This window comes from Trachurus trachurus (genome assembly GCF_905171665.1).
Source record: "Trachurus trachurus genome assembly, chromosome: 9".
Lineage (NCBI taxonomy): Eukaryota > Metazoa > Chordata > Actinopteri > Carangiformes > Carangidae > Trachurus > Trachurus trachurus.
This window is the reverse complement of record NC_139895.1, coordinates 22,257,115-22,272,132: the sequence shown is the minus strand read 5'-3', so window position 1 is coordinate 22,272,132 and position 15,018 is coordinate 22,257,115. Positions and strand designations below refer to the sequence as shown.

The 15,018-nt window shown below is 41.4% G+C and overlaps 3 protein-coding genes across 5 annotated transcripts in view; 2 read left to right on the top strand and 1 right to left on the bottom strand.

Annotated features, from left to right (window-relative positions):
• emid1 (EMI domain containing 1) overlaps positions 1–143 on the top strand; it is a gene marked incomplete at both ends in the record, with an annotated part of 50,457 nt that extends 50,314 nt beyond the window's left edge. The window contains one exon of the mRNA XM_083979280.1: positions 10–143. Within this exon, the coding sequence (XP_083835406.1) occupies positions 10–143 (134 nt within the window). The remainder of the gene's footprint in view (positions 1–9) is intronic.
• Positions 144–903: 760 nt separating this feature from the next.
• Positions 904–3,980, bottom strand: rhbdd3 (rhomboid domain containing 3). Its single transcript, XM_083978422.1, has 5 exons — positions 3,472–3,980; positions 2,941–3,324; positions 2,160–2,286; positions 1,816–2,070; positions 904–1,663 (listed from the first exon to the last, which is right to left on the bottom strand). The coding sequence occupies exons 1-5, from the start codon at positions 3,632–3,634 to the stop codon at positions 1,495–1,497; spliced, it is 1,098 nt and encodes a 365-aa protein (XP_083834548.1). The 5' UTR covers positions 3,635–3,980; the 3' UTR covers positions 904–1,494.
• A 927-nt stretch (positions 3,981–4,907) lies between these two features.
• Positions 4,908–13,734, top strand: ewsr1b (EWS RNA-binding protein 1b). Of its 3 annotated transcripts, none has more exons than XM_083978517.1 (15): positions 4,908–4,985; positions 5,471–5,507; positions 6,067–6,118; positions 6,369–6,510; positions 7,021–7,216; positions 7,313–7,572; positions 7,680–7,839; positions 11,153–11,190; positions 11,777–11,806; positions 11,918–12,033; positions 12,113–12,242; positions 12,342–12,452; positions 12,617–12,743; positions 12,848–13,233; positions 13,334–13,734. In XM_083978517.1, the coding sequence occupies exons 1-14, from the start codon at positions 4,970–4,972 to the stop codon at positions 13,206–13,208; spliced, it is 1,776 nt and encodes a 591-aa protein (XP_083834643.1). In that variant the 5' UTR covers positions 4,908–4,969; the 3' UTR covers positions 13,209–13,233; positions 13,334–13,734. The 3 variants fall into 3 exon arrangements, with proteins under 3 accessions (XP_083834643.1, XP_083834642.1, XP_083834641.1); XM_083978516.1 differs by having other exon boundaries at positions 6,372–6,510; positions 12,848–13,204; positions 13,334–13,733; XM_083978515.1 differs by having other exon boundaries at positions 12,848–13,204; positions 13,334–13,732.
• Positions 13,735–15,018: the final 1,284 nt, after the last annotated feature.

The following is a 15,018-nucleotide window of genomic DNA, read 5'->3' as shown; positions in this document are numbered from 1 at the left end:
TTTCAACAGAGCCTGATCTAGGGTCTGGGGATGGACCGTTTGGCACAGCCTCCCCTAGTTTCTACAGAGATAAGCGAGCAGGTGCGCTTCCATATCGACTTGCTTCTCCTCTGTCCTCCGACACCAAGGTCCGAGGGAAGTAGCTCCCCCTGCTCACCCTGAGGATCACAGGCTGGGTTGACTCCCCCCTCCGATAGGTCTCATCGCCACTCAACAGATTTAGACCTTATCTGATTCCTTCTCTGGGCTTTACTGTCAGATTTAGGATGGGGGACACCTCAGGGAAACTCCACTGATACTCCACAATGTTCCTCCTCCATCGGGAACCTGAGAACTAGTTTGACCCCCACCCACTGCCATAACCAAACACTTAACTCAACATAACTCACCCAACAGCTTCTTCTGTGTCTCATTTTCTTTGGCTACATAACTAAAGCCTCTGATTATGTCTGAAAAAGAAAAGGAAAATCTGAAACTTCTGTTGCGCTCCTAGAACTACGAGCAATTCTGGACAATAAGGGTCATTTAGAGTAATCAATTGAAGGAGAAATCAGGTGTGAGAAAAGAGACTGGATTTGACTTTGTATTCCTTTCACAATGTAACTGCAATCTGAAGAGATTCCATTATTTAAGTATATTGAGCATGTACAGTCTGCAGGACACAATTACACAAACAAACCTCTTCTTCTAGTATTAATTTTGTTATACGTCTATATATTGTTTAACTCAATGTAATGTAGTGCACTAAAAATTGAAGTCATCTCTACTAAGTGAGATATGTGTTGCTAACAGTGATTTGTAGTTTTCTGGTGTGAGCTGCCCCCCCCCCTTTTAAAAACACATCAATAAAGTGATTTAATATACAATAGTATATTTAGATTTAATCTGTGCAAAGAAAAAAAAGTAAACATTTGCATTTGGGTTTGGCTGCATATCAGTGTTGCATTCTGGGAGAAAAATGTTATAATAAAAACTTGGTTATCCATTTCCAGATCTTTAAGACACACACACACAGGAAATAGCAAAACTGTTAACAGAACTTGAATATGTTTTTACCACTGCTGTGTTGGTAAACTTAAGACTGCTTAAACTGTCCTGATGAAAAGACTTGATGATTGTTTTTTCATCTTATATCAAACTTATTGTGAAACTATTTAAAATGATCAACTGTAGTTTATTTTGTATGCTGTTGTGTAACCATTTCATATTTTGAACTTTTTTTCTTGCAAATGTGTTATTGTGTTAAGATAATCCTGTCTAGATGATTGGTGTAATTAAATAATGTTCATTGTTTTTTATAACATGTCGCCTGTCTATTTGTTACTACAACGTTCACACAAAACACAACGTAAATAAATTACATCCACTCTCTCCAGTGTACATGAATCTACAGAGCAGATTTCAGTACATCCAGCCCACAGGGAAAAAGTACAATAGTGAAGCTCAGCAAAACCCAAGCATTATTTAAGTCTAGTACAGACTCAGTGAGGTCATCTAGGTGCTCTGAGGTGGCTGAGGGCATTTCCCCTTTGAAACCACAACAGCTTGTTCGCCAACACTGTCATCAATAAGCAGGGAGATGGCGCCATCTAGCTGTTTGGAGGCTGCTAGTGCCACCACAGCCTTCTCCGTGGGGAAGCCCATCTTCTCCAGCTGCTGGAGTCTGAAAGAAAACATGTTTCTTTTAGCCACGTGTGAATGATTAGATGAAATCACATTTCAAAATGTAATGAGGCCTGTGTTATGTTCAAGAAAAACAAAGAGCAGCACAGATTCACAGGAAATGCAACATGGTGACATAAAATCATTACTAACCGCAATGAGGAAACGGATGATTTAGGAACTTCTACTTTTGTATCAGGGTCATCAGGAGCGTCCTGTAATGAGGCCAGTATCCCTGCCTTTAGCATCTGCTCCTCCAACACCTCTGCCTCAGACAGTGCAGCAGATTGCTCCATAATCCAGGCAGGCAATGGCTCCATCCATGGGTGGTGGTTCAGGGCATCAAGGCCCCTTGTTGGGGGAGTAGCTGACTGATCCACAGGCGTCATCTGAGGCTGTGAATTCAATCTGAGACAACAAATAGAAGTTGAAATTAAAGAAAATCTGCCACTGTGGACATTGAGTGAGAGTTTTGCATTGAATGAGATGAATCGCACCTCTGTGAGGTAGTGTGGGTGGGCAATCTGAACCTCGCTGAGGTGGGAACATACGCCCAATCAGGAATGAAAGCCAAGACGTTGGCCTCCTCCAGCTCCTGTAACGTCCCAATGAAGGGCTGACGATCTGAGAGGTGTATTAAGTGGGGAAAAAAGGACTTCATAGAAACCAACTGAGTTAAACATATGGAAATGAACAGGGCCGTTGCTAGGAATTCTGGGCCCCCTGAAAGAATACCAAAGTGGGTCCCTGACTTTTCCACTTTTTTTTCTTAGACTATGTATGTATTATTTTTTTTATTTAGCCTACTTTGTTTTGATGCTAATGCAGCATTACCATGAGTATCAGTCAGGGTCTAAGCAGAATACAGTAATTCAGTCAGATTAGACTACTGGGTTTTTTCATCACTTTTCTCCCCTATACAACGGCCATGGAAATGAACTTTATTATAGAGTGGCAAATAATACACTGTATATACCGGTAGTATAGATTGCAAATTAAAAATGAGGAGCCAATTTATAATTTCATCAAAAGGCTTGAACAGCAAGAAACAGAGGTGGAATCAACACATTAGGTTGGTGTATATGGAGTATATTGGTAGAAATAACAGGATGTCCTCCATCCGCACCAATAACTGATTAAGTAATACATTATCTCACTTTATGGAGTTAATTGAATAGGCACATGTGCAGATGCTTTAATGCATCCATTGGGAGAGCCAAAAAACATCTCACATGTGCATTAGTAAAGGTTAAGTGCAGCCTGAGGGGGAAAGGATACAGTTGTGTCCAACGCATATTGCACAGAAGTGAAGCAGGGCAGGTGTCCCCGGCAGCAGGAGCAAGCCAGTCAGCAGGAAGAGCCAGGGGAGAAACCAGACCGGCAGACACCTCAGCACCCTCCTCTGGGTCACCTGACGACACTGCGCCGTGAACAGCGCCAGCAGCACGGCCGAGTACCCGCAGATACGGCTGGCCTCCCCGCTGCCTATAAAGAGGACCAGGGTGTACAGCATAGGTAGCAGGGCCATTGTCAGGATGGAGAGGGCCAGGTAAGCCACTGTCCCCCACCGACGCTCCTGACACGGGCCGAGCAGCAGCAGCAGAGCAGCGCTGAGCAGCAGAGAGAGCAGGTCGTCGTGGCTGAGGGAGTTCAGGAACAGGTCTGAGCAGATGGAGAGGAGAGGAGAGGAGAGGAGAGGAGAGGAGAGGAGAGGAGAGGAGAGGAGAGGGTGCATGATGTGTTAATGCGATCTGGTTTCACTCACAATGAAGATCAGATTTGCATGTAAAAGGCACAAAGGAGAGTCACCTCTGAACCTGGGGAAGTCTCCACCTGGACCTACGCTGAGACTTGCCTGGATACCTGCAGCGTAGACCAGCAGCATGAGTGCTACCAGTGAACATGTTCCCAGGCAGAAGCCGCGGCGGGCTGATCCCGACCAAAACCACACCGACAACAAGCGACCGAGCATCTTATATAAGACCGACTGTTAACACCTCCACCTGTTTGTCCTTTCGTGCCACAGCTCCGGTAAACAAACATCTGTCACTGCTCATAACAAGCACAGTAATAGGCTAGCTGTAGATAATAACACACGCAGAGCTCGAGTCTGTACCCAACAGCAAAGACCCACAACTGGCTGCTGCTAAATCCTCCACAAACTGTCCCGTCACATGTCGTCTCTGCCAACGGGGCTACACTCACACGAGGAGTCCACAAGTTTATCAGGTGTTTTAAAACAATAAAATCCTCAAAACAGCTGCAATAAGTGAGAAAACTCCCAATGTGAAAATTGTTTTTCAGATGTAGACGCTCACTTCCGCACCACGTGACGTAGCAGTCTTCTTCGTTGGGTTACTTTTTCAACCAGGCGCATTACCGTCATCATCTGTGCTGGAGTGTGGACCTCAAAATCAACAACAAAACAAACATCTACAGTATATACTAGGTCTACATATAAATAAGTATATATATATTACTGATAAGTAATTGAAACACTCACTCTCTGCATATTAAATCATTTTGATCAACCCATGATGGCAGTTTCCTACCCTGAGCTTCATTTCTTCTTCTCCATTTTGTCTAATTTCCTCCCTAAACCTTTCTCTTTCACACTCACATTACTGCAGAAAATTACTGTATGCTCCACTGACTATATTTGTCAATCTACACAAAATATATGAATAAGCTGCTGGTGTCGTCCCGGCCTCTTAAATACTGGCTTTAGGTTTTTGTCTTAAATGACAGGCTATAAATTTTAATATGATGGCGTGGATGTTTGTCGGATAAAATAGTCAATTTCAAGATGTCAAATTTTGTTTCATGGGCAGTCATTTCACTATTTTAAATATTGGTGTTGTGGAAATCTTAAATAAATGGTATGGTGGACTCAGGCCTGTCTTTGTGGGGTTTAACTGAGAACTGAAAGTGAATAATCCAGTGTTTTCTATTTAAAACAAGAATAAGGGAATACATGCCCCCTTAAGCTAATATAAAATGTAGCTACAATTGTGAAACTGTGGCTATAGTGTATACTGTTCTATAGTGGTGGATTTAAATTATTACACTGAAACACATAGGTACTATTTTTTACAGTCTATGATAGGAACCTTATGTTATTTGATTCAGCAACAAGGTGATTAGGCGCTCAGGGCGCTCCGACCAGAGCTCCGACCAGCTCTGACGCTGTTCAAATGTGTTCAAGCCACAGTGCGCAAATCTCGCGATACTTGGCAGCCCCTCGAGTAGAGAAGAGCCTCTCTCCCACTACCAGCTCTGTCCAGTCGTCTTACACAGGAACGCTGAAATGGCGTCGGCTCAGGGTGAGTGAAAAGATTATCATAAATTATCCGAATTTAAAGAAACTGTATGTTTTTAATCGAATGTAATGATGGATGCATTCATTTTAAAACGCATTTATATCGACATAATCCGTGTTTGTGGTCGATATTCGGTTGAACATTGACGAGGCTTTGTTGCTAGCGCCAGGCACAAGGCCCCGGTTGATATCTGCTGGAGTCGTTGCGGTATTTGACCGCCTCTGCATACAAATGTCGAGAAAGCACGTCGGATTATACCCTTTTTTGAAAACTTTTGTTTAAATTTTTTTTAATGCATCACGCAGTGAATTGCAGCCCGCTCTGATTCACCGTGTTGTTCATTGACTGGCTCGGTGAGCGTTTCCGTGCTGCCGCTGAATGGCGACCTAACAACCGGTCCCAGCAGCAGCGTGCGGCTCGCGCGCTAAAAAGCTTTTGTCTGAATGTGGAGTCATTTTGTAACGACGCATCTTATTGTTTTCTAACAGATTACAGCTCCTACAACCAGACCAGCGGCCAGCAGGGGTAAGACTACTCTAAATACTCACTTCACTTTATTGAATATATTAGCTTCACATCTCTAAAGGGGCTCTTATTGTAAGCATCGTTTGAGCAATGGTGGACAGTCCACACTTATGTAAGTTACTGTGTTAGTGGACAGCACTACTTGAGTATATTTACATTTTTCTCCCCTATGGTTTCAAGTATTGAGATCAAAGTTTCCGAGAGGAATTGTACAATACTTGATTGGTCCCCAAGCTTTGACCTAAATGAGCAGCATTTCTCATTTCCCAACGTATATGGTTGCACTAGCTCCATTTGAAGGAAAACAGTAAATTGCTCATTGCTCACTACTGACTATCTTTGACGCTGGGCAAAGCACAATGTTTTCAAAAAAGCATGGTTTAACCACTCAAATCATGGTGCTTTTGCTTTTAGTGCTCTTAAGTGCTTCCTCAACCATGGTGGATGGACATAGGTCTAACCTCAGTGTCACCTAGGGTGTAATTTAGGCCTACTTGGGTTTACTGTGGGGACTTTTCTGAATATTATCTGAAGTTAAAACTTGTGCATGTTTTTACAGGTATGCTTCGTATGCTGCCCAGCCCTCACAAAGTTATGGACAGTCTGCACAGGTGAGGTTTAACATGGCTATGTAATTGTTTCACTGCAGCTAATAAAAACTGAAATACTTAAAATTCATATTAGTATCACAATTTTAAGATTGGATATGTAAATGAAAAGTACATAACATTTAAGGGGACCTACAAATGGGAAGTTGGTTACAGCTCCAACAAGGAACTCTTATATCGTGATTAAGTGTCTTTTTTGAGTAAAGACGATGTTTATTCTACCTGGCAGCTAATATATCATCTGTACTTTCAGCAGAGCTATGGACAGCAGAATTATGGGTCATATGCCCAGCCTGCTGCTGCTGACAGCAGCTATTCCCAGACAACACCTGCTGCCAGTGGCTACCCTCAGCAGCAGCAACAGTATGGCTCCTCATATGGTCAACCAGCCTCAGGTCAGTTATCAAGGAGAGACGTTTTGCTCTGTTGTTATTGTGCTTTAGATCTACATGGTGTGGGTGGAAAGATACTCAAACATTTAGGACACAGAACAGTTTTAAAACTACATGGATATAAATTGGTTGAAGTCTCATTCACATACCATTTGAAATCTGATGCAGGTCTCTTTCAGTGTAGCTATCCAGGATTTCAAACTATCTTATTGGCTAACTGTATACATAACTGTATACATAAGGAGAAATATACAATATTTATCCTTGAACACACCAATCTGACCTTCCACATGACTGACATGTTTTGATGGAATATAATAGAATGTAATCCGTGGGTGAATCATTGATTGTAATCTACTCGTCAACATTTTTAATGAGAATGGACCAGTAATAGCCAATCAACTGGGGCATCTCTGATTTTTTTTTTTAAGGTATATTATATTTGTGACGGCTACCTCACCTTCCATAGAAATTACATGAGTTGTTTTTTTTTCCCAATGTGTTTTTCTATAGCTGGCTACCCGGCTGCCCAGTCTACCACTCACAACTACTCGCAGTCAGCCCAGAGTTATGGAGCCAGTGGTTATGACAGTACTCCAGCTGCTGCTGCTCCAGCTGCTTCCCAGTCTTATGGCTCTCAGCCAGGGTACACTGCTCAGTCTGCTTACCCTGGTTATGGTCAGCAGGCCGCTCCAACCGCACCACAGAGGTTCGTACTTGTCGGATAGGGATCAAGTAACAAGTTGGTTACCAACAAAAACATATTTATCTTTAACCATATGCTCTGTCTTGCTTTGTCTCTCAGTTACAATGCTAACAGCCAGCCAGCTAGTTACAACCAGAGTAGTTACACCCAGCCAGCCAGCTACGGCCAGCAGCAGCCTGGCTACCAGGCCCAGCAGGCCAGCTACGGCCAGCAGCAGGGGTACCAACAACCAACCCAGCAGCAGCAACAGGCTCCTCCAGCTTACCCCCCCCAAGCTGCCGGTTCCTATGGGCAGCCCCCAGCCAGCCAGTATGGCCAGCAAGGAGGACCACCCAGCTACAACCAGTCCAACCATTACAGTAAGCTTTGCTTTTCATCCTTAATGAACAGTTTTCTGTTCAGTCACACCAATCAGTAAAATTACATTTGAAGACTGTGTTTTGATGTATTTGTGCTCTCTTTCTAGATAATTACAGACAGGATGGCCAGGGTGGAGGTTCAGGCTACTCTGGTGCTGAGGCTTCTAGGTACTCCGGGGCAGGGGAGAGTAGGGGCCCTGCCAGGGACGGCTTTGACCGGGGTGGAATGATGCATCGCGGGCGTGGCGGCATGGGCCGTGGCATGGGGTAAGTGTCTGTCTTAAGCAGTTAACCTCACGTATTTTGACTTTACAGATGCTGAGGCCACTTGGGGCAGGGCTGAGACAAGTCCCCAACAGAAATAAATGGAATAACTCAAAGTAACTAGGCATCAATTTGCAACTGAAGTTTCTCTAAAAATGGTACGGTTGTGATTTATCAGCAGTCACTGCTGTTAAGTCATGGCCTTCTTAATTAATGTTTTGAAGATGTAGTACATGTCAACATGCACTGGAATCTGGCTATTGTTATCCAGTTTATCTCAGCCCTACCTCTCATTTGGCCAAAGGTAAGAAATCAAGTCCTTTTTAGAGTAAGTTGTTTTTGATCAGAGACCTGTGCATAAATATTTAGGATGAACAGCATATATCCAAAACATAATTTCAATATCAGATATTATCAAAGCATTTTAGGGTAACAGAGGTTGCAAACTTCACGATTGGTGAGGGAGTGTGATATAATCGTATTGCCAAAATTATGATGGGTTTCTTTTGAGGAAGGCTCGAACACTGAACGATATCCCTTTAAATCAGTCAAATCTCAGCATGGTACATCATCCCACACTTTCAGTTGGTGTAAAAACAATACAATTCAATGTCTCAGAAATCCTCCACAGATTTTTTTTTTTTCTTTTTTTTTCGATTACTGTGGTGCTGGAGTCCTTAACCTTAGTTTGTCCTGCAAAACCCACCATCATAGCATTGATACTTAAAGGAACCTATAAGTAGACACTGGCCTTGTGCAGTATTGTTGCATTTCATATTCATATTTATGATTACTTGAATGCAATATTTGGGTCAATATATTCTTCCTAAAGGTTTTTTCCCCCTCTTCTTTATTTACTTAAACACATTTGCCTGTGTTTGCACTTTGTGGGTAGTATTTGTCCTCATTTGCCTGGCCTGAGATCTACCCAGCCCAAGAGGAAGTAACTAAAAAGGAAAAATGGCACCTTTAAAAACAGTGGAGCAAGATATGCTATTGGTGCTGTAAGACCTCCAATACATTTAATCAAATACAGGGAGATGAGTAAATGTACTGTGTTTTCAATATTTTTAGTCTACTTTCTCCCTTCTGTAGCTACAACATTGGTGCTACATGGAAATCAGAGGTCATCACTTTATGCCATCTGTTGTATGAAAATATGTTGAATCTCTTAAAAATTGTTTTTTATGGTCAACATTTCAGTATCCAGTCATGATGAGAGAGAGAGAGAGAGAGAGAGAAAAAAAAATCAGTAGTGGAAACTGTAAACTTAACATGAAAGTTAAAACATGTTGAAAGCAAATTTTAGACAAAGTACATCTGTTTTTCTAATGAATCCACTGTCTTTGACAGCCATGACTGGCAGTGTTTTGTGTTGGAAGTTTTTAAGGAAATTATAAGAAACAAAAATACATTTAGCAATCTTAAAAGGACAGGAAAATGCAAGAGTTACCAAGACTGCCAGTGTTTGGGATCATATTAGTGTGAAAACCTTCAGTCAATTGATTTTTGGTGTAGTGTGATCTGGTCTAGTCTCAGCCTTACTACACAAACTGGTATTCAGGTGTATCAAACTTTTTATATCGTATGTCTTATGAAGAAATTAGAACTCAATTGAGCTGGTTTTTGTCATATTTACTTAAGTACTCTGACTGAGATGCCAATCACAGTTGCTCTTGATGCAGATTGGGTATTTGAACAGTATGTCCACATTTTCTGTGGTTCTGTGCAGCTGGAAATGGTTTGGCCCAAACTCAGATCAACTGAAAACTGAAACGAACAAACGGTGATGGTTACCAAAAAGGCCAGGGGTGTTTAAGTTGTCAGAGGTTGTACTGTGCATTTGTTTTGGTTTAGGTTTGTTATCACTGCTCTAAAACTCAAAATTGAAAAAATCTACTTGAATTTGATTTCTCAACCACTACAGAGGCAGATGTCGGTATAAATATTCAGGATGCACGTTCTCATTTCAAGGATTTGGTATTGGGAGATCTTTTAAGTCTTTGATGAGATCAGAAAGAGCATGCGAGTCATCACTTCTTATTTTAAGAACTCTTTTTTACCTTCTTTTTTTTTTTTCATTTTTGGTTTTTCAACAGCATCATCCTTTTTTGAAAATAACAAATTATTCATAACTTGGTTATTGGAGCAAGGAACACACACAAATGCTTTTTGAAGACATTGCAATGAATTTTTTGATACAAGACTTAACAGAAAAGCTCTTCAATCCTACCAAAGTAGCTGCAAAGAAGGCTTAAAAACAAACTACTTAAATAGGAGTACAACCCAAAATATATTTACAAATTAAACTGCAGGATAGATTTTTTTATACTTGTACTTATTTTTTATTTTAGCCTAATTTTAGCTTTGCACAGGTATCTTTGTGTTGTATGGGGGGAGGTGGTCGGGGGGGCATATTCTGTCATTTTGAAATGTTTAAATTGTTTTTGTGGTTTGGAATACAAATGTTTGATCACATTCTTTTGAGCACTTTTTAACATGCTTTGTCACATTTATACCGTACAGGTAACAGTGAGAGCCATTTAAAAGCATCTATTCTCTAAAAAGTATCTGTTCACAGTACAGATCCGCCAGCTTAAGCAGCAGGAGGGAGCTTAAACAAAGATTCGGGGTCTGCCTTTTTTCAAGAACTGAGGATGGTGTTTTTTTTTTAATAAGCATGATGGGTATTTGATTGACCAAGTATTTGTTTTTAATTTAACATAACCGTGGTAAACACTGTAAAAAAAAAAAAAAAAAAAAAAAAAAATCTTTTGGTGTGATTTTTTAAATTATTTTTTATTTTATTTTTTGTCTTGGAAAAAATGACAATTGTATGTTTTTATTTATTTTTAACATCAGGTGAATGTGGTCACCTGATCAGCTTGTGAAATTTCAGATGCATTGTGTTTTTACACTTGTCCATATCTGATTCAGCTGTAAATAATGTTAATAAGGTGTTAGCTGGGTAACTGTTTGCCGTCAATGCATCTGAAATCTTTCTATATACCTGTGTACAATTGTTTGGGTTTTGTCACTTTTCCAAAGGCAGTGAAAATGTTAGTTAATAATATATTTGCACAAATGTATCAACTACTGAAACTGTCACTGAGATTGTACTCAGCTAAGGTATGGCACATAGATAATACACTTGTCCCCTCGATTAGATTGTGTATAATCATTTTGGGGAGCTTTTAGTTGCTGTTCGACTAGTTAGAATGTTTTGATTACTCCCTCAATCAAGCCACTTTGCTCGAGCCATGGAAGTGGCTGTAAAAGGGAAAACGCCTTCATATCTCCATTTATTCCCCCATAGCGGCGCTGGAGAGAGAGGTGGCTTCAGTAAGCCTGGTGGTAAGTTAACGAGTATTACACTGGTTAGTCCTTTAAAAGCCTTAAACTTTTTGAGCAAATATGCTTCGAGTATTGATGTGTCTTTTACAATGTGGTATTTCAAAATTTATTTACATGAAGTTATCTGAAAATATTGGGGATTTTTTTTTCAATGCCTGAGACCATTTTCCCTGGGGTACTTGGTATAATTCAGTCACTGCTTATGGTTTGACGATGACTTTTGACAGGTTAATGACAAATTTTCACTCAAACATGTATGTTACTGTTTTAACAAATCTCATGAGCTGAATCGCTGGGGTTTTTGTTTTTTGAGGATTTCAAACTGGTCTTAGAGGCTTTTCAAATGACACACAATTATTTGCCAAAGGGTCTGAGGTGTTCTATTTTTTTCAATTCAATATCACTCGCGGGAATTGTGGTGTACCATAAGGTGCCATTTTCAACTTCCCAATATGTCTGACTGCGTCTATAAGGGAGTGTCTGGATTATCTGTTGTAGTACTCCTCAGGTGTAGTACAATCGACTTCAGTTGCACACACTGACTTTTCTCAATCTGTCTCTCTCCCTCTCGACTGGTGGACTGCAGGACCTATGAGCAATGAAGACCGCGAAATGGGTGAGTAGCCAACCCCTTAACTCCTCAATACTGTCGTGAATTCTTTTCTTGTAAGTGATGCTGGGGAAAATATGTTTTTGCCGCATATTAAGTGCTTTATGTATTGTGTAGGACGCCCTGAGGAGCAGGACGATTCGGAGAACAGCACAATCTACATCACAGGGTTGACTGAGAAGGCTGTCCTGGAGGAAATGGCTGAATTCTTCAAGCACGTTGGCCCAATTAGGGTAAGATTAGTTATTCACTCTGAACCCTGGTGCAGGAAAAAGTAACGTTTACCTAAAAAAAAAAAAAATGTATTCTCAGATCAACCGCAGACTTGGCCAGCCAGCTATTAACATCTACACAGACAAGGACTCGGGAAAGCCCAAGGGAGATGCCACTCTGTCCTATGAGGAGCCGATCTGTGCCAAAGCAGCTGTGGAGCACTTTGATGGTATGTTTTTATTGGCCTGAAACAAATCGCATGCAGAAGTGCCTGAATCTAAAAGCATTTTCTTTGTTTATATTTATCTGTATATTTTGTGTATTGCAGGGAAGGAGTTCCAGGGCCGAAGGCTGAAGGTGTCCATGGCACGTCGGAAGCCCATGATGGGTGGAATGAGAGGTGGCATGCCCATGCGAGATGGCATGATGGGTCGTGGAGGTAAATATGTGTTGTATTTGTCAGTGCAGATTAGTAATGGGAGTGGTTAACACTATTCACTACTCTGCAAAGCACTAAGCCCTAAGTTGTTGTAAAGTTTGGCTTCAGGAGAAACTCGGAGTTGCAATGAAACTGCTAATAATTAAATCATTTCCTCTCATCAGGTATGATGGGCCGTGGAGGCGACCGTGGTGGGTTCGGCCCACGAGGTGGTCCACGTGGTATGGGCAGAGGAGGACCCACAGGCGGCAACATGCAGCAGAGAGCTGGCGACTGGGAGTGTCCCAACCCGTACGTATCACTTATGAAGTGTTGAGTTTTCTAGGATGCATTTCTGTTCTTTTTTTTCTTTTAAAATAAAGATGCATTTGTAATTTAATGATCTGTGTCACTAGGGGTTGCGGCAACCAGAACTTTGCCTGGAGAATGGAGTGCAACCAGTGCAAAGCTCCCAAACCAGAGGGGTTGGGCGGCGGCCCTCCATTTCCCCCCGGAGGTGACAGAGGCAGAGGTGGAATGGGAATGCGTGGAGGCCGAGGTATGGACCGCGGTGGGCCGGCAGGAGCCGGGGGCCCGGGTGGGCCCGGAGGTTTCCGAGGAGGCTGGGGAGGCGACCGTGGGGGATTCAGAGGCCGCGGTGGAATGGATAGGGGAGGTTTCCGTGGGGCCGGACGTGGAGGACCGCCCATGGATCGCATGGGTGGCAGAGGTGGAAGAGGAATGGGCCCACCAGGGGGCAAGATGGATATGAGGTAGGATTTACCTCCGTTTAACCACACAAGTAATTCAACATATTCTTACTTCTCACAGAATCTTAATTTTTTGTGCCATGAAAAAACTCTATCATTAAATGGTTTTTGTGTTTTTTGTTTCTTTTAAAGGGACCATCGCCAGGAGCGCAGAGAGCGACCATACTGAAGGAGAACTTCATGACTGTTCCTCTTGTGGGATTTGAGTTTTAAGATGAAAATTTTTAATTTATGATTCCGTATTTTCATGGTTATAGAAACTGCTGTCAAACATCTTGTGCAGTTCAATTCTACTCCTGTTTCCATTTGTTCTTTTTCTTTTTATCTTAGTTTACCATGTTTATGCATCTTGTATTGTGCATGTTTTTTTTTGTTTTTTTTGTTGTTGCTTTTTTTAGGTTTTGATGTATTGTAAAATGCAATATTTTTTCATTCATTAACACAATTGCCTCCTCACCTTTTCCCATAACTGACAATTGTATGATGACAATTTTGGGAAATAAAATTTTACCGATTTGATGTATTCAAGATGTCGGTTCATTTTAACAGCATGAATTCAGAAAATCCACAACAAATAAACCAGTAGACTTTCTTAGACTTTGTGTTTTCTATGAGAGTAAGTGAATTACAGTTGTCTCGTTTCAGCATGTGGGATAATGTCACTGCTCAGTCAAGGACTTATGGCTATAACACCAGCTAATTTTACCCAAGTGGAGGCAAACTCATCTTCAGATAGCACAAGTCAAGGTCAAAATGATAAGGTGACTTGACAGGTTTAGTGTGTGTGTGTAGTGATTAATGATTGTTCATCTGCTTGTATCTGAAGGATTCAGTGTTTGGCAAAGATGAGTGTCGCCGTTGTCATATCTGGTGAGATGATGTTGGATCACATGATTTGGCCAGTTGGATGATTTTTCCGCAACAGATAATTGTTTAGATAAACGCTGATCAGTGTTCACTTGCCTAAACGACCTTGTTTCTCAGTGTGCATAAATAAGATCAAACTTGTGCTACATCACCCTTTATAGTCATGCACAAGATTGAAGACTTGGTTTTGTTTGGTAACCTGAAAAAATATTTATGTTTCCTACTCGCATTTTTACGGAAGCCGAGAACGGCCACGTCCATAATATTTTTTTTATTATCGTTTTCTCGTGATAACGACTTATTTCGTTATCTCGAGATAACAAAGTCCGTTTTCTCGTGATAACGAATTAATTTATTTCGTTATCTCGAGATAACAAAGACCGTTTTCTCGTGATAACGAAATAATCATAGAATGTGTCGTTGACATGGTTGCCTAGCAACATGTTTCCCCGGTGCAATCGCTTCTGCTTACGGGGTTAATAATACATCCATGGTAGCAGCTGGTTAGCCGCTGTATGTTCGTAGCAGGAGGCTACTAAAGCGAGTCTGTTGGAAACACTACACATCTACAGATCTAACGTAACAGAAGAGATGTTTTGGTGGGATATTGCCCAGAACCATGTGTAGAACTCAAATCAGTGAGCTGATTAATGTGATCACATCATCCTGACTTCAGCCTTCAAGAGCTGCCACTAACGTTAGTCTGCTCTGAGGAGCTGTCAACAATGAAGTAACTTACCGGTAAGTTACACTTAACATTAGTTTGTTTACTGAGCTGGGTTTATTTAAGGAGCTACAGGTTAACTTAGCATAAACACATGAGAGGTTGACTACGTTATGGCAGCTTCAGCTAAGGTAATGTTAGCTCGTTGCTGCTCAGATAAAGCTCATGAACACTACTGTCTTGCCAAATTAACATTAGCCTACATGTCGGTGGTCGCAGGCAACAG